General features: G+C 42.0%; 1 protein-coding gene across 9 annotated transcripts in view; it reads right to left on the bottom strand.

The window, feature by feature from the left end:
- The window catches only part of LOC149141933 (uncharacterized), a 446950-nt gene that overhangs the window by 230245 nt on the left and 190232 nt on the right, over window positions 1–26473 (bottom strand). For all 9 annotated transcript variants that reach the window (XM_089446268.1, XM_089446276.1, XM_089446274.1 and 6 more), the window contains one exon: window positions 16096–16218. In XM_089446268.1, coding sequence (XP_089302394.1) covers window positions 16096–16218 — 123 coding nt within the window. The remainder of the gene's footprint in view (window positions 1–16095; window positions 16219–26473) is intronic.

Genomic DNA, 26473 nt, shown 5'->3' with positions numbered 1-26473 from the left:
CATGCTCTGACTCCTATGAACTTCAAGTTATTGAGACTTTCTTGAATGTGTCACTCTTTCATTGAAGTATATACAAGCCTCAGTTTTATAAGAAGAGCTATTTGTTATCCTTATCTCTGTCACTGACTCCATAGCCCAATGGTAGCAAGTCTCCATCTTCCAATCTACAAACATATAAAATCACAAACCATAGAGTTAGCCATCTATCCATATCTTTAATCAATATCATTAACCCTTTGAGAGAGCCCTCTCAGGCTAAGGAGGCTAAGCCTTAGCTAAAAGATTGGTTTGAAATAGTTATACTGAGATAGTCTGATCAGCAACCTATTAGGGTCCTATTTTGGTGATAACATTTTGGTGCGTCTGCCGGGAATCTGAAGATTATTCATTCCCGAAATCAAGAGACTGAACTTCTGAAGGTAGCAGGAGCTCAAAAATCTTTTTGAGGCTGCAAATCTACCTTGGCGACTCCATTGTTGAAGAATTCGAAATTCATAGATTCATGGTGATTCCACTGGAGTTATGAAGGACCCAGATGCTACCATTCTTATTTCAAGGTATGCATGCATAAATTTTTCAGGAATTCATGGTTTCCCAAATCATTTTCCCAAGGATGCATATTTTCTAAGGAATGGTCCAAAATTCAATGGAGAAGATTTGAGTTTAACTTTGAAGCATATATCAAATTTTTGTGATTTTACAGAGCTTCTTAGAGTTAAACATGAGGATGTTTGCATTATGTTGTTCTATGATTCATTTCAAGGGAAATGTAAACAATGGATTGAAAGCTTTCCTACCAAATCCATTAAGTCATTTGAAGACTTTTGGCTTATGTTTTTGGAGGAATGGATGGATAGATCAGATGCGGTGGCAAACTCTCCTTCAATTCAAGGTTTCAAACAGTGGAATGATCATCATATTAATGAAGAAATAGTTGAAAATTTTGCTTTGTCCTTGTCTTCTTATCTAAAATCATTTGATTGCAAGGCAGAGGATAAGATGAAATTTTTGGATGAATTTGCCAAAGACATTGAGAAAGATATTGAACGTTTACAAGGTCAAATTCAACCATATAGTCTTCGTGGTTGTGATCATTCTTTTCAAAATATTTTTATGGCAGCACATAAGGAGAGAGTGTTGCTTCCTTTCTCTTTCACGATTGAGGAAGAGTACACTGTTGTTGAAGATCAGTTTTCACAACCAGAAAGTTACAAGAATCATCAAGCTGATCATGTATTCTGGGATCCTATAGCCAAATATATGGAAGAGTTTTACTCTCCAGTGTTTCAGTTTTTCTATGAAGATCAGAGGCAATTTCAGTGGCAGTGGTCATCACAATATCATAGTGGCTCGGAACTCCGATGCAGTCAAAGAAATCAAACATCAGATAAGACAAATGATTGGCTACATTGGAAATTTCACATTGATTGAGCTGAAAGAAGTTTGAAATTGATAGGGTAGGTAGGTAGGAAAATGCAAATAAGCTCAAGGTTGACTGAGCATTTTTTTTAGTAGATGTAGATTTCTTTTTCCTACACTGATCATCAAGCTTAAGCCCGAGGTGAAGGCCCCAGAAGCTTGAAGGGGATGCTTGTCAAGCAAATTTCAGTTTGTCATAAATGGATAAAGCACTGGACCTGCGAGTTCTTAGTGTACTACAGGAGCACACTATCCCAAGTGGAGCCACTGTTATCACTAAACAAATTTCAAAGGAAAAGGGTAAGGTAAGAAAGATTTGGTCTTGGTTATTGTCATGCTCCTTTCATGCATAAGAAGCACTTGGCAAACTCAGGGTCAGCATACATAAAAGTTCTTTGAAGGCTCAAGCAAGGCAAGCAAGTTTCAAGGCAGATGAGAAGGACATTTCAAGATAAAGAAGCTCAAGACAGTCAAATTTGGCATGTAAGCTGTGTTTTTGAAATTACACAGCAGTTTCGTAGCGCGCTACGAAACTGCTGTAGGTGATGCCTAATGCACAGCAGTTTCGTAGCATGCTACGAAACTGCTGTAGCTACATATTATCATTCGATGGGCCAATTTTGAAGAACAAAGGGAAATCTTTTTGGAGCAAGGTACACCTGGCATGGAAAACAAAATAATCAAATGCATTTTTATGCAAATTAAAAGAAACAAAGAAGGACATTTGTGAACTCCAAAATTTCATGTTATGAAAACAGCAGCCAACTTCCAAGGGGATTACCAAGCAATGGAAACCTCATCTCTGAAAAGTGAAAGAGGTTTTCACTATTAAGATACTGAAGTACAAAAGCCTCCTTCAGTTTCCTCAAATCCATTACGATCTGAGAGAAATTAATGACCAAAGTTGCGCTACGAAACTGCTGTAGGTGCAGTTTTTCATCTCCTGTTTTACACCTGTTTTTCAAAGACACATTCTGGGCGGTAGGGAAGGTGTTTCAAAAAACCAAGATAGGTTTTTGTTCAGCATGGATTGGTTCACAAAAGCCTCCTTCAGTTTTTCGAAATACATTTTTTATGAGAAGTTATGAGCTCTGTCCCAAGACCTATTTTTCAGCCAGAACAGAGCAAGGGACAGTCTCCTAGTTTCTAGGAACAACAAAGGGATGAGTCATCAAGGGCCAGCTGGAAGGTTATGAGCACCATCAAATTCGACTTCATGGAGTTTTAGGTGTCAAAGAATGTTTTAAATGTTTAGATAAGGTTGTTGTAATCATAATAAGGAGTTACACTCCTAGTTGTATTAGGTCTCTAGGACTCCTAGTTAGTTGTCCTTTGTATTAAATAGTTAGTTTTAAGTGTCAATAGGTGTCAAATTAGGAGGAATTCGAATTCCCCTCATGCTGGAGGAAGGAATCTACATGAACTCTATATATGGGAGAAGAACTAATGTATTAGGGGTTGGAAAATGTTAGAGAAAAAGACTACTTTTGTAAATGATGTGCAGGGATTGATATATACAGAAGCAGTTGGACTTTTCTGAAGCTGAGATTCTTAGTGTACTTCAATGAGCTTCATCTTTTATCTTTGAAATGCTTTACTTCCATAGTCTTAATGCTTACTTCTCAGGATTCATGAAGGATTTTTTATGTTCAGAATATGTGATGTTGTCCTTTCCTTAATTCTTACAGTGGTATGGATGTATAATCACTCAGAATTCACTGAATGTGCTCTGACTTCCTGTATACATTCATAAACTGTGTGGTCCCATATGAGTTTATGTTCTGAATGTTTAAATGCTGAATGCCCTGACTTCCATGTAGGTATTAAACTCTGATCTATCACTTTAAATTCTTTCCTTTTGAATACCTTGATGTATCATTACTCAGAATTCATGCCCACATGCTCTGACTCCTATGAACTTCAAGTTATTGAGACTTTCTTGAATGCGTCACTCTTTCATTGAAGTATATACAAACCTCAGTTTTATAAGAAGAGCTATTTGTTATCCTTATCTCTGTCACTGACTCCATAGCCCAATGGTAGCAAGTCTCCATCTTCCAATCTACAAACATATAAAATCACAAACCATAGAGTTAGCCATCTATCCATATCTTTAATCAATATCATTAACCCTTTGAGAGAGCCCTCTCAGGCTAAGGAGGCTAAGCCTTAGCTAAAAGATTGGTTTGAAATAGTTATACTGAGATAGTCTGATCAGCAGCCTATTAGGGTCCTATTTTGGTGATAACAGGTTCCAACCTTCAAAAATTGACCCTTCACAGCTTGGCCCTCTTCCAAATACGAATTTTGTTGTTGTGACTGCTCTTGTCAATCTCTGCACTCCCAACTCCAACAATCCTCCTCAAATGGCCCTCCAAATGATCTCTCAGCTCCCCAGCTTCAAAATGCCTGGGATAATGTTGCCCTAACGAATTTCACTCCAATGACTGTGCAACCCCTGCGCTGTTGTTACTATCCCTGTTCTGCGTTGTTGTTACTCTCCCTGTTTTGCGTTGTTGTTCCTCTCCCTGTTCTGCGTTGTTATTACTCTCCCTATTCTGTGTTGTTGCTACTCTCCCTGCGGTTGGAACTCAGCCTCATTGTTACTCAGCCTCCTGCTACTCCTTTCACTGCGATTGTAACTCGATTATGCATTGTTGTTACTCTCCCTGCTCTGCGCTGCTACTCTCCCTACTACTAGAACTTAACCTCCCTGTTGTTACTCGGCCCTCCTGCTTCTACTTTCTTATTGATGTAACTCGTCCCTCCTGCTTCTACTTTCTTATTGATATAACTCGTCCCTTCTGCTGCTCCTTTCCCTGTAGCTATAACTCGACCTCCTTGTTGTTACTTCCCCTTGATGTTGTAATTCGACTTCTTGTTGTTGCAACTCGACTCACTGTTGCAGGTACGACTTGGAATGAAGTAAAACTCCCTCTTAGGGCTAGCACTCAAAGTTCACTGAAGCAAGAGTTGAGATCTCCGCTCAAAGACACTCGTGTGCTAAACAACACAGTAATTAAGCTAAGCAGCTCGAGCAACTAAAGATTGAGTCCAATATGTTAAAAGATGATGAAATGAGAGTTGCCTTGCTTATATAGATTTCGTGGAGCACTTTTTCCTCCATTTTCCCTCCATCATGGGTCCCTTACTTAACCATCGATTTACCCTCCATGCAAATCGAACTAGGGAATGTGTATTCTCCTAGTGTGGGTGGCCCCCACGTGTAACTTAACTACATCGAAATAAGTTCTACTAAGTCTAGCCTCCTAATAAAATCGAATGGGCCCCATCACCTCCAAAATTGGCCCCAAAATGTAGAAATTAATCCTGTTCCAAAATAATTTAGGAAGGGACATTACAGTCCTCCCCTCCCAAATGTTGCTTGTCCCCAAGCAACTTCATTGTTGGATGCTCAAGTATGTGCTCGCCCTCCCAAGTAGAACCCTCATCTGGCAAGCTCCTCCAATGCACCAAAAATCACTTGTCCTCAGGCAATGTTTGAACAAGCATCCTCTCTATTTGTTACTCCCCCCTATCACTGCAAAATGTGCCAGGGTCCCAGATGTGCCACTAAATCGTCCTTGGCCTCTGCAGTGTCCTGATATGAAAGAATGCTTCAATACCAGAATCCCAGGCCATCTTGTCCAACATGAAGCTCCCCTCGCTCCACTCACTACCTTGCTCAGTGCAAGTTCCAAAAGTCCTCTGCTCCATCAATGACTCGCTAAAGCCCAATGGAAGATCTGTATGATCTCCCCCTATAGTAGCCAATGCATCCCTAAGGGTTATTGAGCTGTGAAGAGCTGTGATGCCCGAGTTCCCTGCTAATCCCAGTGTAGTGCCACCATGTTGATGTTGCGCTACTTTGACTATGACATACTCCCCATCGCGCGCAGACAGTATCCTCTTCTCCTGGAACGCAATGGTGGAATACTGATAGAGGCGAGACACATCCTTCCAAAACATCTCCATGACACCAAAGTCTACCCATCTAAATCTAACTCTGAACCAGTGCAGCCACAAAGAAAGCCTGCCTCGCCATCCAATGAAAGCCACTATGTACCCCCATGTACCAACCCCAGAGTGAACTAGACCACTCTCTGCCATGACTCCAACCATCACAAGATAGAGTAATCTATCAACTGAATCACTGCATTTCCTAGTTGGACCTGCTACAACATAGCTTTAACAACTACAGAAATCCATCCATGCCTCATCTCTAGTCCCTGCATGTGATCGATATATAGGCTCCATATATCGTGGGATAATCTAATGCGCGCTAATATGCCTTGTACCTACCACTGTGTAGTACCGATGATTGCCAGAAGCCACGTGTGCCAAATATCTACCCCTGAATGCAACCAATAGATGGGTATCCGATACTTGTAATCGACTCAGGGTATGTGTATCCAGCCTGCTCCTGCCAACCATCACTACTGGTTTGGCCACACGCCCTATGGAGAATGTGCCGACACAATACCGAGAATCCAGATAATTGTCTCAAACATACACGGTATCCTCTGCTCATGCATGGTCCAGACATGCCCTGTGGAAAGAGTGGCACATGTCTCCCCTGTGACCAGCTCCCCAGACATAGGATCAGTGATGAACAATATGCCATCCCTGTCGGTGATAACCTCATCCCTCAACCTGTGGTTGTCAACCGGCGCACTGACCTGATGCCACCGCTAAGAAGTCTCTCCTCTAGCGCACCAAGTGTCATCCAAACATCTCGGGTGAGCTCCTCGTCCCTGCTATTCGTGCCCAAAGTGTCAAAGGACAACAACCAGATCACATGTTTCTGTAAGTGATGTAGAAGAGGGTCAGGCGTGTGAGTCCCTGCGGATACCATCAAGTATCGCTCATCTGTGTCACCATCGATCTTGGGTGAACTACACCCAAAGGTATGCCCAGTGTCTCTGTCCATGGGTGTCCCTGGAGGCAACACTCCAAGACCTCGTTGTGCAGCACCATACGCCCCTGAATACCACTGGTCACCCCAACACTCCTGGACATGCAACTGTACATGACAGCCTACCTCTATACAACGATGGATACCCTCGGCTACAACTATGCCCTCTTCTACCCTCCTGCTTCCCGCCTATGTCACTGCACCTGTCACTCCCCGCATGTACTCAATGCGATGTGAGGCACTCCCACTCCACAACATAGTCCAACACACTATGGCACACCACCATGCATCTCCATGCCGACCTGTAAACCACTGCTCAACGCTAGATGCTACCACACCTCCCTGGATGTGAGGGACTAGAGCTATGTCTCTACGTGTCAGGCCACACCTGATCAGTATCATCACCTCCACCATCGCATCAATATGCTCGTCGATGAATGGATCTTCTCTCCAAATCCCCCCTGAGGGATCCAAGAAGTGATTCTCTCCCTATGTGTCAGCAGTGATGCCACCACTACTTTGCTCCTCTCTGCCTTACACAAAAGTCAAGAGTCCCTAGCTCCATATAAGGCACCGTCTGGTGGCCTGCTAACACCACCTCCTTCGACAAACTCCTGCCAGAGTATGTTGATCACCCAATTATCACGTGTACAAATGCCATACCAAGAAAACCAAAAGAGTTTGTCCATAAACTAATCGGCCACAGGTGTTGATTGCAACTCCCCTAGCAAAAGTGCACACTCAACTGCTAGGTCAACTGCACCATCCCGGTTGTAGTCAACCGGCATACCTGGGAAATGATAGGTAGCCCCACCCGGAACCCAATGCCAGTCTAGGCTACCGGTATCCCCAGTGCCTGGAAGCTCCTGTTGAGCTACACCAAGGTCTACCACCATCTCCATAGCCCACTCCACAAGGTACCAACTCAGAATCTCTCGCCATCGACCTCCTGCACAAACTCATGCACATAGAACAACCCCAACAGACAAATGTTGCACCCTGTGCAACTCTGAATATCTCATCCCGCTATCCTGGTCAACACATGAAATCTGACTAGGTAGCTTTGTCTCTCTCTGTCTAATGGGAAAAGGTAACCTAATAGTGTTGCCAACCCCGTCTATGTATGCACATAGAGGGCTGCTCTCACACCCCAACGTGCACTCTAGCTACACCAGTAAAGAATCCAACCGCTCCCCAATGTGAGTCAATTTGGTCGTGGACTCTGCACAAACCACTCGCATGCCCTCCAGTTCCTCGTTCTATTGTAGAATAGCTTCTCGTACTAATGTGGCCTTCCTTTTTAATGCTAGAAGTTCGGCCTAAAACTGATGGAACCGTCGCGAGCATCTATCACCAGTAAACTTGCTCACGGCTTCAGATACCTCAGCCACTGTTGGCATCTCTTCCATGGGTGGCAACCCCTCAATAGATGGCTCTATGTGTGTAGGTTCTATCCTCTCCACCAAGTTGTCAACTGGGGCTATCAAAGAAGTCTCTAATAAACGTGACTCTTGTGCCACATCGGGTATATCAATGTGCTTCTCACCATCCTATGGGCTCTCAACATCCTACTCAACCTCCTCCTCGGGCTCCTAATATCTAAAGTCGGGTCTCCACCAGCGCCCCCTGGTCTCACCCTCTAACTGTCTCTGCCCTACCTACTCCTTTTCAGGAGATCTAGTGCCCTGATCTGGTCGACATTCCCCACATGATGTAGATGGCTACACCCCCACGGCCTGCTCACCTCTAACGTCTCTGTTGTAAGGGTGAAGATGGGTTTGGTTTGTCGCCTTCCTCAACTGAGCCAAATTCTCATTGTCCCAATGAATTCTACCCTAGAATTTCTGCATACTGGATTTCCCTTGAGCCATGGGTTTGTCTCCTGTTCCACCCGTCATTGTGCACTCATACCCAAATCTTCCATGATCTTCTGGCTAGCTTCCCACAACTGGGCCAAGATCATGCCCTGATACCACTATAATGTTCCAAACTAGGAAAAATAATGTTGTGCAAAGCAAACAATAAAAACAACACCATACAATTTAAACATTCAGTGCACCCATAAAAAGTCCAGGAATAACCATCAGCGGAGCCATTTTATTATAACCTGGGAGGAAAGTACAATAATGTGGAAGTGGTGCACTTGGGCTTGTCTCAATGGCAAGCTACAAGCACCAGGTGACGAATGCCAGAAAGCCCACAGCTGCAATAACTAGCTCCTCCAGAAAACTGCGTTGCTGCTCCAAAACTACATTGTTGCCTGACTTCGCCCCCTGATTTTTCCACTCTAAAGTGGCCAGAAAGTTCTATAAAATTAGGAGCGCACTCCCTGCCAAAAACCCAGAAAGGGTTTCCCTTGGTTCCAACCTTCAAAAATTGACCCTTCAAAGATTGGCCCTCCTCCAAATACGAATTATGTTGTTGTGACTACTCCCGTCAATCTCTGCACTCCCAACTCCAGCAATCCTCCTCCTCCATCCAAGTCATCTCCCATCTCCCCAGTTTCAAAATCCCCGGGATAATGTTGCCCCAATGAATTTCACTCCAAAGATTGCACAGCCCCTATGTTGTTGTTACACTCCTTGTTCTGCGTTGTTGTTACTCTCCCTGTTTTGCGTTGCTGTTATTCTCCCTATTTGCGCCACTGCTACTCTCCCTATTGTTGGAACTCATCCTCCTTGTTGTTACTTGGCCTCTTGTTGCTCCTTTCATTGTGGTTGTAACTCGGTTTTGCGTTGTTGTTACTCTCACTGCTCTGTGTTGTTGCTATTCTCCCTGCTGCTGGAACTCAACCTCCTTGCTGTTACGCAGCCTCCTGCTGCTGTACTCAACCCTCCTGCTTCTATTTTTCTGTTTTTGTAACTCGACCCTTTTGCTGCTCCTTTCCCTGTGGTTGTAACTCGGCCTCCTTGTTGTTACTTCCCCTTGCTGTTGTAACTCGACTTCTTGTTGTTGCAACTCGACTCACTGCTGCTGGTACAACTTGGAACAAAGTAGAACTCCCTCCTAGGGCTGGCACTCAAAGTCCACCGAAGCAAGGGTTGAGATCTCCACTCAGAGACACTCGCGTGCTAAACAGCACAGTAACCCGGCTAAGCAGCTCGAGCAACTAAGATTGATTTCAATATGTCAAAAGTTGATGAAATGAGGAGCGTTTCCTTCCTTATATAGATTTCGTGGAGCACTTTTCCCTCCATTTTCCCTCCATCGTGGATCCCTTGCTTAAACATCAATTTCCCCTCCATGCAAATCGAACTAGGGAACGTGTATTCTCCTAGTGTGGGTGGCCCCCACATTTAACCTAACTACATCAAAATAACTTCTACTAAGTCTAGCCTCCTAATAAAATCGAATCAGCCCCATCACCTCCAAAATTGGCCCCAAAATGTAGAATTAATCTTGTTCCAAAATAATTTAGGAAGCGACATTACACAATGGCAAATCCTAGCAGTATACAATATTGAGATCATACTCAAGCAAGACTCAGCTCATGACATATTTCATGATAATACATGAATGCTTGGGTAGTAGCATACCAGCGTATACTTCTACTTTAGAGACATGACAACACAGGGTATATTACAATACAAGTGTATTGACAATTTCCAACAAATTATACTTTGGCACAACTCTGTCTAAACCCTTAACTCAACCCAAATTTGCTCATGATAACCCTCACTAACAGGTATCATACTCACTAACTGACTAAACTCTAACAGCAGTAACAACTAGGCTTAATACCAAGCATGAGATCAAATAATATGAAGCATCAAGAGAGCTTTACAAGCTACCAGCAAGGAGAAATCCATGAATACTTGGTGAAAAAGGAACCTGGTAAAATGCCATGTTCAAAAAAATCTACAACCTCCTCACTCTGAATTTTGTGCAATTCTTACCAGTGTTTCGAAGCTATAGTTTCTAGTTCATACGTTGCTTGGCCCTCAGTAGATTCACATCTCGTATTGTCCACAGCAACTCACCCCTATTTCACTGCCACACTATTTCATACTTCCTGAAAATTGAACAGTGATCTCATCTTCAAGCTCTGATTCACAGCATACAGCTCATCTACAGTGATCTCATCTTCAAGCTCTGGTTCACAGCGTACATCTCATCTTGTACACGCAGCGAATATATAATTTGATGAAGGACCATATCATAAATTCAATTTGACGTACATCATACGAGACAAGTACATTCAACATTCTGCTATACACAACAATTTACTACAAGTATATAACCAATATTAGCACCCTCAGACATTAACCCTTGTCTTGTAATGATCCTAAATAGGAATGTAAGTGATATACAAAGCATGCAAACAATCCAACAATCAGAAAAACGAAATATACATTGAGCACCCATGGAAACACTGGAAATAGAGAACTGTTGAGCCATTTTATTACTTCTTCAGGAGAAAATACAATAGTAAAATAGAATGGTACACCTGGGCTTGTATCAATGGACCAGCTTGACAAAACCTAGGTGAGAAAATGTTGAACTGAAGGCTGCTACCACTGTTGCACCAAACTGAACTACGCGGCCCCATAAAACTGCTTTGTCTGCTGACTTCGAAGGGCTAGAATCATTACTTCCTTTGCTCATAAAATTATGAGATTTCAGCTCCTTGCTCCTTGGCCTAAACCCAGAGAAACCCATGAAGGAATTGGCCAAATGTTGACCTTAGAATTTTGGCCCAAATTGCCCTTAGCTCCTCTAGCTGCTGACTAAGTTGGATCCTCTATTTGACCCCTTAGATCTACCCAGAAAATTCTATAAAATCAGGAGTGTGATCCTTGCCCAAAACCCAGAAAAAACCAGAAAGGGTTTCCCTTGGTTCCAACCTTCAAAAATTGACCTTTCACAACTTGGCCCTCCTCCAATTTCGAATTATGTTGCTGTCACTAATCCTGTCAATCTCTGCTCTCCCAACTCCAGCAATCCCCCTCAAATGGCCCTCCAAGTTATCTCATACTTCTCCCAGCCATCTCCAACTCTACAATTCCTTCCTCCAACTGCCACGTGAGCCTAGTGGTGGCTCTCTGCGCAGACCCTGGGTAATTGTAAATCGAACTGCTGGGATTCTGGCTCTGTTGGATCCAAAACTCACAAGAAATACTAACCCTTTGTTTCTCTCCCAATGCTCTAACTCTCCCAACAAATGCTTGATCACTGATAGCTCCAAACTCCCCCTGCGTATTCTCCAGCTAGCCAGAAATATGCACTCCCTGTTGTCGCTGAATGGTAGTGTTGTACACATTCCCGGAACTCCTAAAATACTTATGGAACTGCCTCTCTAGGGCAAGCACGGATGGTCCCCCGAAGTAGAGGTTGAATCTCCCGCTTGAGAGATTCATGGCTAAACAGTCGGTTGACTCAGCTAAACAGCAGAGCGAACAGTCAAGTAATTTTGATTGCAAGGTGTAAGAATGAATCCAAATGAGAGTTGTCTCCTCCTTTTATCTTTGTTGGCCTTCCATGCCTCATGTAGGCCTCTCCCTCCAACACTTTGAATTCCCTCCAAACCATTTGAATGGCCTAATTTGAATTCCCACGTGGGTAGCCCCCGCCTTCTACTAGCAACCAAATTAAGTCGAATTTCCTCCTAAGTCCCTAAGTCAAAAATGTTGGGTTCTTTCCCTTAGCCAAAATTGTGCAAAAATCTATGGAAACACGCTATTACAAATGTGTTTGAGAAGGGACATGACATGTCTCCACACACTCCTTGGCCATTGAACTTCAGATCTCAAAGACTCCCTTCGCACTCCGACTAGTTGAACCATTTGCTAATAGCCATGGCACCATTCCATACCTACTCGTTGTGGTCAGCTACAGGTGACTCGATTAATTTTCGTTGTTGCGATGGGTCCAATCTTTGTCCAGCAAGGTAGCGATCAACTTCTGTGTTTACTTCTGTGCAGAGAACAACATAACCAATTCTATATAGTTTCTTTCAAGCCCGACACCTTCATTTTCGGGCCCAGTCGCACAGGTAGCTGCCCCTCCACCAACATAATTTACATGGATTTTGATTTGCCCATTGAAATGACAAACGAATCCAATGTAGCACCAAGAATTCTAGGTCTCTTTTGATCGATGTGTTAATGATTGTTCTCTACAGGGCGTAAGATCGTAGAAAATTGGCTACGATCTAGTCACTATCGCGGGCCTGGAAATCATTGTGACCCGGATCAATGTGTGGCCCCACCTACAAGACGTGGGGCACCCGATCTCTTATAAACACATACAGCGTCACACCTTCCTTTCCCGTGTCTGGTCCGTTTCTCCAATGGTGGCCAATAACATGGCCTAGGCATGATTAGATTCTGTCGCAACCACACTCGTGGACGATTATAGCAGCTCAAATGTCTGAAAAAAAAATCGACTGACTTTTGTTTTAACTTGACAATGGTTTACTTGCCCCAGTTATTAGTCGAATGTATCCAATTGATCTTAGTTGTTTTCAGTCGGTTTGACTCAATTGCGATAGGGATTTTACATCGTCCATACCACTAACTCCGATAAGCAAGCTCCAATGGCAATGCGCTATCTGTCAGCGCAAAAGATTACAAAACTGGCACAACAACGTAAGCTTCCTGCTCGGTCTCACTGAGTCAACGCGGCTCGAGTTTGGTTGATAACACGACCCCTCCTTCGTTATGAATGACTGCTGAAAGAAAAAGTTCGTTTCCACAATTTGTGTCAATGTGACTCAGCTGACAATTGCTACTTGCGTAAGGAATTAATTCAGCTTCCCCTGCAATTTCACGGAGTCGAGGGTCCTGCGAATCTCACACACTTAGTAATATTTTAAATATTCAGCTCCAGTTTGACCTGCAATTACATTCCCATGCTTCACGACTACATTTCTTGGTTTGCTTTTACCGATCAAAAATTTGCCAGAGATCAGCGATAATATGCATAGATGAATCACCTATTCAATGAAGAATTTTACTAACAAGATAATTATTTCACAAAACAGATGTTTCTTCCAGAATTTGGCCCTGAGCGAAATGATTGGGGCTTTTGAATAATAGGCTGGTTTTCTGAGGAATGGCATGCCAGAAAAAATGAACAATTATTCTTTAGCAGATAGCCTTCTTTTCGGCACTTGGTGAATCACTTGATAATCCTTTGAAACCCTCAGTCTAGGTCTTCAAAATTGATCTATAATAAACCCTCAGGTTAGCAAGAACACTAGCTCTGATACCACTGTAGTGTCCCAAATGAAGAAAATTTGGAACAAACCCTTCACATAAAAATTTCATTCACTTACAGAAGATTGCCATGTAAAAACCCAAATAGATAAAAACAATGAACCGATTAATTTGCATGAAAATCTCATTAAAGGATCGCAACATGAAGAACAATGAGAAATGTAGCAACAAAATCCAGCTTTATTATATAGAAATAGATGCCAATACAATAGTTGGGAATAGCCCTCTGAGATAATAATGCTAATGTCAGCCTCCAAACTGAAACAAGAAATCACTACACCTATGGATTTTGAATGAATCCACCAAGGGGAGATGGGTGCTCGCCCGATCTCTCTAAATCACCTAAGGGTTTTCGTCCTGAGGCTACCAATGGAGTAGAGAACCGGGTTTCCAACCTCTCATACAAAAAGAAATATCAAAACCAAGATGTCTCCAAATGACCTTCTCCTCTTTTATAGATCTCATGGATAGATCTCCAAGCCTCTAGAAGCATCTTACTTTATTTTTTTATTATTATTCCAAAAGCTCCTCCATTGACTTTATCAAGTGACCTTTTAATCTTATTTTATTTCAATTAAGTCACTTTTGGCCCCTTTTCTCCAATTAATTATTTTTCCTTAATTAAATGACTAATTAAAGTCATTTTTAACTAAGGAAAATGGAAAATTGCCCACCATACTCTCTTTGGCCATTGGAAGTCTCTTCTCAGCATCCCATCATGTAGATCTTCTCATTCCGGTTCCAATGAGCTATTACACTGAGGTGTTCCATCAATTAATCTACCTAGAATGCCACCTCGAGCATAATTAATTAAGTTATGCCCAATAATAACGTTGATTTTTGAAAGTTGTCGAAATGCGACAGAACGAAAGGCAGACTGTGCAAATGATGGAATATCCCAAGCGAATGCCATCAAATCTCATAAAAACTCCTCAAAAGTCCATTGGGACCCCTGATGACATAAACCTGCTCCACTGACTTGGCCATCCCCTGCCCTAGAAATCCACCCTAATTGTACTATCAAGGAGAATAAAAATGGGGACATGACATAGGGGCTGAAAATAACCACCAAGGTGAAACAGAGGAATAAGGATACAGCTGACAGTGGTCAATTATCCAATTTAGCCAGTCATTCAAACTAGAATTCCTTAAACCATTAAATGAAAGTATTTGATACAAAAATGGTTAGTGTTCCTGACATTTGAAGACACACTTTCATTGAGTGAACCAACTAGATGAAAGAAATCACTGACTGGAGAGTGGCTGATAGGCAATTGAGTGGCTATCTGTGGATCGAAGTGGGGCCACTGGAAAGCAAGATGGATCGAAATGACGAAAAATATCTCTTCGGGGTTACCCATGGGCTGGTGGGTAACAAAAGTAAGAGCAAATGTTTGACGAATGCTAATTCTCTTGTTTAGACTCACTGTCCTCAAGATTTGATTTGAAATAACAGTGACATTTCAAAGGAGTGACTTGTTGACATGCTTGTCAAGCACCTCGACATAACACTGTAAAAGAAGTGTCTATAAGCTTGCATCTAAAAGTAAACATTTGATAACTGATATGACTCTACCTCCACCATTCAATACAATTTTTATTGGAATTTTTATCTATGGTTCCATTACATTCAGCATTTGGTAATTCCGTGGTTTATCATTGAAACTTCATGTATGCTCTTATCGTCACTCTTAATCTATGGTTAAAGAATCAAACCATGTCTGAAATGTTACAATCCCTTTTCATTGAACAAAAATCTCATGGTATACAATAATTTCATTTAGTTTCATTTCATTTCCAAACACAATATATCAAGCAAGCATTGCTCCTCTAAATTGAAAACATCTTGTCCTTGCTCATGATAATTTGACATTCTATTCACACATGCCTAAAGCCTGCTTTTGTTATACCAGTGTTGATATTTTCATTGACGCAGTCTCTTGTCAAGCCAAGTTAGAAGAGCCTCCCTTCTTCACTACACAACCTACCTTAGCCTGACCATTAGGGACACCCTCGACCTTAAAATGAGAGGCAAGGCCACCAAGGTGACAGCATCTGTCTTACCTTAGTGTTGCTTCTTGGCCATCCTGCTGTGGTTAGAACTTGTCCCCTTAGGTGAGAGTTTGAGCACAACACTATCAAAAGGTTCATCTCAGAAAAGCAAGTAGGAAACTGTGTCTAAAGATCAGACAATATGGTACTTGGTGGATTTCTACTTCCTGGATATTATTATATAGTTTCATTACTCCTGAGAACAATTCTAGCCCTCAGGAAAGTTGACCCTTCATGGGAAGCCCTTTATAGAATGCGTCCCATAGAAGATTTTATACATGATGAAATCAATCTGACCTACTAATCTTCGTGATAAATGTGTACAAAAATATTATAATGCCAGCAATGCAAAATGAACCTTGGACTAGAGATAACTCACTGATAATATGATCAAACTACATAATTCAAATAATTTATCTAACATACAATCTTCCATATTATCAATCAGAGTCTCAAGAAACAATAATAAACAGGAATATGACCAAACCACACCTCCGAATATTTTCAAAGATGGTCCGACTAGTATGTAAACCCAATGAGTCCAAATGAAGAATAATGGGACCATCTTCATCTTCTCTGGCAGGAATACTGATAATTGCCAAACTCCAATGCTGACTGAATCCACAAAAGACAAGACAAATGTTATAGCCAAGTTTCAAAATCTTAAATGCAAGTTATTTCATCAATGATTTGAAAGGAAATAAACAGACTATATATTGAATTTAATGTCAAGAATGGAAGAGCCATTAGCAAGATCTTTCACCAACATGTCACATGGGTACAGGCACATGTAGAAATGTCAATTGTGGGGTGGCAAATTTTTGACCTTTTGAGATTTGACAGTGTTGCAAAAATCCCAATTTCTCCCATATTTTTCAGAGTTTTTCAGGTTAACCTATTTTTGCAAATACTTCAGGTATGAGTTTATCCTTCCCAGGTTTTGCCAATTTTTTACTGACTTTGCCTATTTACTGAGTTTATAAACACCACAGATTTTTTGCCAAATCCAAGTTTTGCAACACTGAATGTGAGAACTTAGAAGTTGCCATGACAAAGGTTTTCAAATATATTATGCTTCTTAAGATTTTAATTTGATGTTTTAAAGCAGGACCCACTAAAGGCTATACACAGATAATAGGATCAATCATGGTCCATGTTACCTATAAAACAATCACTTCAAAAGATAAGTCGAATCATCAAGTACAAACCCTAGGGGAGCACAGGAACATCACCCCATTGTCACTTCAGTTATCACCCTCCTCAAATTAGGCCAGCTCACCTCCAGCACAAGGCTATATCAATTTGGGGGAGGAAGAAGCAACCTGTCTCACCACTTTCTAAAGAATAGGACTCTACATACACCAGTTATAACAGGGGAAGTTCCATTTCGACAAGGTCATCTTAGTTCCCCAGAGGCAGAGATCCAGAAACCTATGTTATGCACAATATCGTGTAGCATTTAATTCACCTCTGTTATGCCATCAGCTGTGTATAAGGTAGCCTCGTTCAAAGTGGATAATGTTGGCTCCCATTGGCTCCCATTAGATGGGGATTCCTTCTAGATAAAATCACTAATCTGTTCATTCATTCAGATCTGAAAATCAGATTAGTGAAGTAAACTGTTATAAGATTTTACAATATAAATTTAAAGGAATTGAAGAAGACAAGTGCATGATCCTATGGGCTATGGAGTCAGGGAAGCAAAATGACAAATAAGCTTTAATTGCAGTGGAGAAATCAGAATCGTTATGAACAATAAACTGTCCAATTACATCAGCCGGATTAAAGTGCAAATAAAGGAATTGCTCATAAAGGCACACATTCACCTCCAATAAACATCAACTACTGTGCCATGCAACCATCAATGCAAAAAAAACAACATGACAACCTTCAAAGATGAATAGAGAGCTAGCAACTCCTTCATTAACAGATCTGATTACAAGGCATGAGAGCATCGATAGATCACAGCCAAATCCTTCTTCCTTAACCAAATACAATCCCCCAAAATAGGTGAAATACCTACAGGCAAGAATAATACACCAAAGATCTACAATGGCAGCCTCACAATTCAACCTAAAGGGAGAAGAGAATGATAAAAACTTAAATCTGTCAATAGCTTTTCCTCCCTTGCCTGCAAAGATACATTAATACACAAAAGGAAGATTTGAAAAATGAAGTACAAGATGGCATTTTATTAAGGATAACAGACAGGGTACATAACATAAATCAAATCTGAAATTAGGGTCTTGAAGGGGGGCAAAAGAATCTCTTTTCAAACCTCTAATGCTTAAGATAAACCCTAAGATGGAAGCAATATTCACAGCATGGGAGAGAGGAGAGAAAGATACAATAGCATCCTTATAATAGATGATGACAGCCCTGAATATTTCCTCAATAAGCTCCAAACATGTACAAGATATTATTGATTACAGCTCAATAGTATAGGGATCTTCTCCACAATGAAAACACACACTGCAAGTGATAGGGAGACATCTTTTATAGGTTCCCCTTGCAACACTACATATAATAAATTATCAATTCGAAATGTCTAGATGCCTTTAGAAGAGGGATGCTGCACCAATCAGCCTTTGTTTGATCTTTGAATAGGTCAAAAGGTTCAAGTGTCACCTCATCAAGCTAGACATCCCCTTAAACAATTGCTTTTACTTAGCGTTTGTGACACTCTAAAAATTTTAAGAGGGATATCTCCATCAATTTGGTATAATACCTCATAAATAATCTATTAGAATCCCTTTCTAGACCTAAGGGGGATGCTACACTATTTTGGCTTCAAGGCCTCCTTTCAGGAATATATGTGCCATACGTTACCCACAATTGGCCTAGAATGTTGGAAGGCTCTATCTTTGAAGTTGGTTTAGAATGCCACATGTCCTCATTATATGAGTGGTGTTCCATCCAAGTGCTAGATAAGTAACGCCAACATGTACAATCATGCCTCCAAACATGTAGAACAAGTGTTGTAGATGTAAAAACGTGTCCATGAAGATGATCCTGCCTCCAAAATGTAGAACATATGTTGTAAAATGTGTATGTTGTACATGAAGATGATCATACCTCCAAGAATGCAAATATGCCTCAAGGAATGTGAAAATGCATAAAAAGCAACCTCAATGACAGATTAGTTATCAATTATTGTGAAAATGCTCCACCATCCCCAATGTCTTGCATGATCTAGTTGTAACATTGTCAAGTGGTCCATATGGCCTCCAAATATATAGAAAATCATTCACAACTGAGAACACACTGCAAGGACATTCTCCAGTGAGAAAACATGCATCAAAATATGTGGACTATGTTCATTTGGAATAGCATCAGATATGCTCTAAGCCTCAAATTTGGCAGGGAGGCCTGGGCGCAGGTATTCCAAAGAACCCAGAAAGCGTTTTGGGAAATTCCACCCATAAGTGATTTTATTAAAATAATTAATATTTTTAATGGGGTTCCTCAGTCTAAGCTCAGGAAAATTAAAATATTAATGGGTATTAATCTAATCAGGGGTGAAACTTCTAGAAAAAGCCATGGATCAACCCAAAATGATCTGAGCCTTTAATTATGAATTAATCTAGACCGTTGGTTGTCCAATAGCAAGATATAAGAAGGGGCTTGAGGGTCATTTGGAAAACACACAAAGAGATTGAGAAAATCGATTTTCTCAACTGAGAAGTTCTCAAGACGAGAATCGATTGAGGAGATCTTGCAGCAAAGTGGCAGTGAGAATCTGGGAGAAGGAATTTCAGAGAGTACCAAGCAGAGGAAGAACATAAAGATGTCCAGACGAAGGCTGGCGTTGGCCTATGCAGTGCTGACACAGAGGCAGCGCAGTCCTTGAGGAGAAGTCGAGTTCCTGCTGAGGGAAGTCGAAGTTCAGCTACCAGAAGCCAAGGTGTGAGTCTGGAAGGCAGAAAGTCAATTTCTCAGCCAGCAGAGGATCCAAAGGAGAGGCAACGTAATACCCAAGAGGGGTGATGCAGAAGCTGCCTAGGGTGATGCAGTTCTGCACATAGGACACGCAAACGGTGACGTAGAGCCTCCAGAGTAGCAAGATCAGTCACTGATTCTCTAGTGACAAGGTGATATCATTACACCAGTCTTTTGTTCAGTATTCTCTCTATATTGGATTGGTAGTTGAGTATCCTAGAATTGTACTCAGAATTTCTCCTGCATAATAATAAAACCTCAGAGTTGCTACACCAGTTTTCCTGTATTATGTCTTCCGGGGACTATTTGTCCAAAAATAACTGTGTACTATGTGTTGTATTTTTCTTTCTTGCTCAGTATTTTGTTTCCGCATATATGTTAATTAAGTGAAGGCTACAGATGTATTTGCTCCGATATTTACCATAGAACACAATAATAACTTACATGATTAAAACAAGTAGGAGAAGTAACATCAGTTTGTTGCAGTAGGGATTCTGGTTGTGGAATTTTCACATGGTATCGAAGCTAGTACAGGTGAGACAAGAAGAGCAGAAGCAAAAACCCCAGCGTTGTGTAGAAGGGGAAATCGAAAAGCCGCAGGAGGCAGCAAGTCGAAACCCAAGAGGGTTTGTGCAGTTCTATGAAAATTTCTGAATCTACAGATCACAAATCCTACTGCAATCACTGGTTTATATCTCCTACTTGTTCTTTACATTCAACAAGTTATTTAAATATTTAAACATCGATGAAAACGCTAATGCAGACTACACATACATACAGATCATGAACTGAAATAAACTTAGACAATCACACAAGGGACATCGTTATTTTTGGACAATCCTCCCCAGAAAAACCCAATACGGGAAAATCGGTGCAATGTATAGAGGGTTTGTATTATTAAGCAAATTTATGAATACAACTAGGGTGCCAAATCTAGCTCACCCAATAGAGAATAAACCTGACAAAAGTACCTCTATCCAGAGATAGATATTCTGACAATTACAGCAACTAGATGATCAAACCCCACAGATGACAATTGTTGTTCCTAGTGCTGGGCAGCGATGGCTACTCCAAGCTCTGCACTGGAACTGCGTCACCTCCTCTAGGAGCTGTGTCACCCTCCCAGTGAGTCTCCCTTGCTTAGAAGTCGATATGTTGAACTGTTGCTCTCTCTGCCCCACAGAAAACCCCATCGCTGCCTCTAAGGGTCTGCGTCAAGCCCTCTAGCTTCTGAGTCTCCCTCTCTGGAGCTGCATTGTTTCTCCTGATGTTGCTCTGCCTCTCTGCTATGTATCTTCGGCCTTGGACTGAAGTCCCTTTGCCAAACTGCCCCTCTCACTACAACTCAGATCACTTAGCTCGACTTTCTCAGCGAACCACGCCCCAAAAAAATCGAACTCTTTGACCTCTTAGTGTATCTCCAACTAACCCTCAAGCCTCCTCTTATACTTTTCCTGTTGATGAATCAACGGCCGAGATTAAGTCTCCAATCAATGGTTAAGATTAAAACATGACTTGATCCGCCTTCTAGATCATTCTCACCCATATTTTGATTAATACCCCTTAATATTTTAGTTTTCCTAAGTTTAGACTTAGGGACCCCATTAAAAATATTAATTATTTTAATAAAATAAAATCCAGGTGGAATTTCAACAAATGGTTTCTGGGTTTTTTAGAACTCATGTGCCTTATCCTCTCCACCAATTTTCAAGGCAAGAGCACTTCCAATGCTACCAAAGCTAACACTCCCTCTTAGCGAGGAAAGTGCTCTAACAACAATGCCCAACTACATGCTGCTCTACTTCTTAAGCATCTCCTTCCGCACTGTTGTTGCCACCAAGATTGTGTTGTTGTTCCTATTGTACTGCTATCCATGACACTGCCATTGCTGCACCTGTACTACAACTCCCTCTCAAACGTTGCATCTGCTATGTTACTAGCACTGCCACTGCTAACTGCTGCACTGCAACTCAGTTACAGAGAAGTAAGTAATTGAAACCTCACCCAAACACTAACATGCTGGTGAGTCTGGATGCCTCATGATGCTGAAGCAACCTCTGTTGCTAATTTATGTTGACCCTTTGTTGCTACTGCGCTGCTGCAAATTGCTTTATGCCTCTCGCACTACTACAACATCCACTGCATTGCCTCAAACTTTAGCACTCTAGCAATGCCACTGTCGCTCCATCACACCTCACTCCAACCGAAACCCGTCATTTTGCTACTGTCGTTAAGGGCTCTCATAGCTGTATGTGATCCAAGAGTTTAGGCACCTCAAGTATCTTGCCCATTCTCATGTAGTCCTCTCGACTACTAACTCTTTGTTGCCCCACCTCTTCTCAAAAGGTGCATGAGCACTCATGGCACAATCGTCATCCTCTCCTTCCTTGTCAGTTTCCGCTGGAGCAGCCTTCGAGTCAGAAGCCTCCCCCTTGCCCTTCTTTTGAGGACACTGAGTGGCATAATATCGCAATTCCCCACAGTTGAAGCATCTAACCTTGGTTATGTCCTTCTTCTTTCTCTTCTGCTGCCCTTGTTGTCCTGACGATGCGATAGTTGCATCCTCCTCCTCCTCCTCCTTGACCCGGGCTCTCTTGCCACTAATCCATGGCTTTGTCATCCTCCTGAGCTCTTCTTGTCGAAGAGTTGCCCACATCTCCTCCCAACTGGCGAGAGTCACTCTGCCCAAGATACTTTGGACAAAAGTCTCCCAGTCCTCAGTGATTGCATTTAGGGCAGTCCTGACCATGAACTCAGGATCTGGTGTAGACCCCACGAAAGTCAACTGATCATGAATCCCTTGCAACCTGAGAAGGAAGGAATCGATCTCTTCTCCCTTCTACATCTAGTACTATATCAGCTGATTTTCTAATAGCATCTTCCGTTGGACGAAAGATCCCTGATACAAGGTGGTAAGTGCCTCCCACATCTCCCTTGATGTGTTCTTCTCAGCAATGTGTGGTACTACATGATCTTTGACCCCATCTAAGATCATGCAGTTGGCCTCAGCCTGGGCCTCCTCGAACTTCTTCAACGGATCAGCATTGACCAGCTCAGCAACTACCTTCCAGACATAGTCCTTGATGCGATGTTTGTCTAGGATTGCTAGGATCTTGGCCTTCCAGATGGCAAAATTGGATCCTCCATCCAATCTGTCTTGATCCCTCAACCCATTCATTGCCATCTCTAATCAAAAATAGGATTGGTTCTCTTCCGCCTCTCCTGTTGTCAATGTAGCAAGACTTGGATCTGGATTTCTTTGGCGTTAAAAATCCTCTAAGGAACAAGCTCCTCTAGACTCCCTCTGAGTCCTGATTTCCTTCACAGAAATCCTCTCGCCAACTGTCGAATCACTTCCTCTCCAATCCCCCTTTCCTGTTGCAACTCGGATCTAGATTTCTTTGGCTAGAAATTTGTCAAGCCAATGACTCCCTCTACCTCAGCTCTGTCTCCACAGACACTGTTACACACCAATAGAAACAGCGTCCCACCAGCTCCTCAAATCGAATTTGCTCTGCTCCTGCAGCCCCAACAACTGGCTGATTCGAACCTCTCAAGCTCTGCGTTGGCCCATAGAGCTGACGTAGTCACTGCGTGGGCTCCTCTCTGGCTCTACGTCACCCTCTACAAGCTAGAAATGTTGACGCAAGCACTGCGTGAGCCTCTGCATCACTCCTCTGGCTCTGCGTCACTTCTGCAGCTGCTCCTTTGCCTCTGAAACAGCGTTGTCACTCGGCATAGCTGCTTCTCTGCAACAAACTCTCTGGATTTCTCCGTTGGTGTCTTCAGTCTCCTATGATCTGCAATCGCTCTGATACCATGTGAAAATTTCTAAATCTACACATCAGAAATCCTACTACAATAATTGCTTTATCATCTCCTACTTGTTCTTTACATTCAACAAGTTATTTAATATTTAAACAGTGAGGAAAACACTATTGCAGACTACACATGCATACAAATCATGAACTAAAATAAAAAGAGACAATCACACAAGCGACACCGTTATTTTTGGACAATCGTCCCCGAAAAAACCCAATGCGAGAAAACCGGTGCAGCATATAGAGGGTTTGTATTATTAAGCAAATTTTTTAATACAACTAGGGTGACAAATCCAGCTCACCCAACAGAGAATAAAACTAGCAGAAGTACCTCTATCTGGAGACAGATATTTTGACAATTCCAACAACTAGATGATCAAACCCCATGGATGTCAGTTGTTGTTCCCAGTGGTGGGCAGCGATGGCTACTCCAAGCTCTGCGCTGGAACTGCGTCACCTCCTCTAGGAGTTGTGTCACCCTCCCAGTGAGTCTCCCTTTCTCAAAAGTCAATTTGTTGAACTGCTACTCTCTCTGCCCCACAGAAAACCCCAACGCTGCCTCTAAGTGTCTGCGTCAGCCCCTCTAGTTTTTGTGTCTCCCTCTCTGGAGCTGTGTTGTCTCTCCTGCTACTGCTCTACCTCTCTGCTATGTATCCTCGACCTTAGACTGAAGTCCCTTTGCCGAACTCTCACTGCAACTCATATCACTTAGCTCGACTTTCTCAGCAAACCACACCCCAGAAAAATCGAACTCTTTGATCTTCTTGGTGTATCTCCAACTAACCCTCAAGCCTCCTCTTATACTTTTCATGTTGATGAATCAACAGCCGAGATTAAGTCTCTAATCAACGGCTAAGATTAAAACATGACTTGATCCACCTGCTAGATCATTCCCACCCATATTTTGATTAATACCCATTAATATTTTAAATTCCCTAAGTTTAGACTTAGGAACCCCATTAAAACTATTAATTATTTTAATAAAAACAATCCGGGTGGAATTTCACCAAACGGTTTATGGGTTCTTAGGAACTCATGTGCCTTAGCATCTCCACCAATTTTCAAGGCTAGAGCACTTCCGATGCTACCAAAAACTAACAAGTTCTAGCCGAAGAGCCGAAAATTCGAGGTAGTTTATGTCTGAGTGAGTTGACGGAGAGAAAGAGCTTCTAGTTTGAATTTTTTCATTGCAGAGGGAGCAACTATAAAGACTGACTATAAATTAAATAGATTTTTACTCTGAACAAGATATGAAATCTTTATGAACATGCTCTGAAATTTAACAAATTTCATATATCAAGGAATGAGAAGTACCTACCTGTTTTCCTGCGGATGAAGAGGCTTCAGAATTGCTCCAGCTCTGTTTTCCTGCGGATGAAGAGGCTTTAGAATTTCTCCAGCTCTCGCTCCAGTTACCAAAAGACCATAACCTCCCAGCCAAACTAAGTACACTAGGTACTCAGTCCAGAATGCTTCTCAATTGTTGCACTCTGTTCCCCCGTGCCCAAAATCTTCAGAACAAACAAGGCTCAGTCTTTTTTGTTCAAAACTCTGTGTTCCAAATTTTCCTCCTCCTTTCGACCTCCCTTTCCTCCAACCGCCCCTTCCTTCTTATAAGTCTTCGTTCACCGACTTCCTCCATCTCTGTGTCCAAATTATGATACGTGTTGATTTAATAAAACAAAAATCTGATTTGATTTGGTAATTTTATTTAAATATCTAAATTTGATTTAATAAAGTTTATTTATTATTTTAATGATTTTATTTAATTTCATAAATTTTAATTTTCAAATTAAAGTTTTAAACATTAAAACTAACATTTCTATTCGTTTGAGGGTTATATATATATATATATATATATATATAGTGTGTGTGTGTGTGTGTTACATACGGGTCCATGCATACGTAGCTATCGTATGGAGGCCTCGTATGTATGCTAATACTTGTATTTTATTTATATCTATAAGTGGGTCATTACAACAACGCTAAGCCTCGGCGTGAGGAGCAGTTGGTGGACGTAAATTTTCCAGTGAGTAGTTTTGTCAGGCTGAAAAGACATCAGAAGAAAGAAGAAGAGCATAGAGAGGGAATACCTCCTTAGTGATTTCTTGCCAAGGAAATCAACATTTTTCAATTGCTGACCAGCAGAGGAGCAGCTTACCAAGCTCCATTAGGGACAGTGTAAGTCAGCCTAGGAGTTACGCATTAGGGAGAGAGGGAGTTATTCGACAATTTTCGAAGGAGAAGGGAACCAGTGGCTTGAGGGATCAAGACCGGTTAGATAGGGCTTCCAACTATGTCATCTGGAAGGCTAGGATGACTTTTCTTCTAGATGAGCATGCCCTCAAAGCGTATGTTGATAATGTGGTAGTTGTCCAGGCGGATGCTGATCCGCTGAAGAAGTACAACGTTGAGATGGCTAAGGCGAAGAGGATGATCCTAGATGGAGTCAACGATCATGTGGTGTGCCACGTTGCTAGCAAGGGGACCGCTAAGGATATGTGGGATGCCTTGGCCACATTGTATCAGGGATCTTCCGAGCAGTCGAAGATGTACTTAGAGCAGAAGTTGGGATCTGCTCAGATGCAGAAGGGAGAACGTGTGGATCCATTCCTCACGAAATTGAAGGAGACCCGTGATCAGCTGTCAGTTGAGGGACATACACCTCAGGATTTGGAGTTAGTAACACTGGCTCTAAATTTTGTCTCGGATGAGAGGCAAATTTTTGTCCAGAGTATCCTGGGCAGAGCAGCATTGCCAAATTGGGACGAGATGTGGGCAGCTTTAAAACAAGAAGCATTGAGGAGAGACCTGCTCAAGGTCAAACTTGACATAAGCAGCAACAGTGGGTCGAAGCCCAAGGAGGAGGATGACAATGCAGCGCTTGTATCCAAGGGGCAACAGTGGCAACAGAGACGAGAGAAGGACATCTCCAAGGTGAAGTGCTTCAAATGTGGTGAGATGGGCCACTATGCATCCCAATGTCCTTTAAGGAAAAAGGATAAGGATGAGAACCATTATCCCAAGGTTGCAACCGTGAAGATTGACAAGGAGGAGTTCACCATGATAGCCGAGATAGCTCCAGGAGGGAGGTGGGCTGATATAGAGTT

Source organism: Pinus tabuliformis, chromosome X (genome assembly GCF_031772625.1).
Source record: "Pinus tabuliformis cultivar Carrire ecotype Pingquan chromosome X, CPIR1, whole genome shotgun sequence".
Taxonomy (NCBI): Eukaryota; Viridiplantae; Streptophyta; class Pinopsida; order Pinales; family Pinaceae; genus Pinus; species Pinus tabuliformis.
This window is presented reverse-complemented; position numbering and strand designations above follow the sequence as displayed.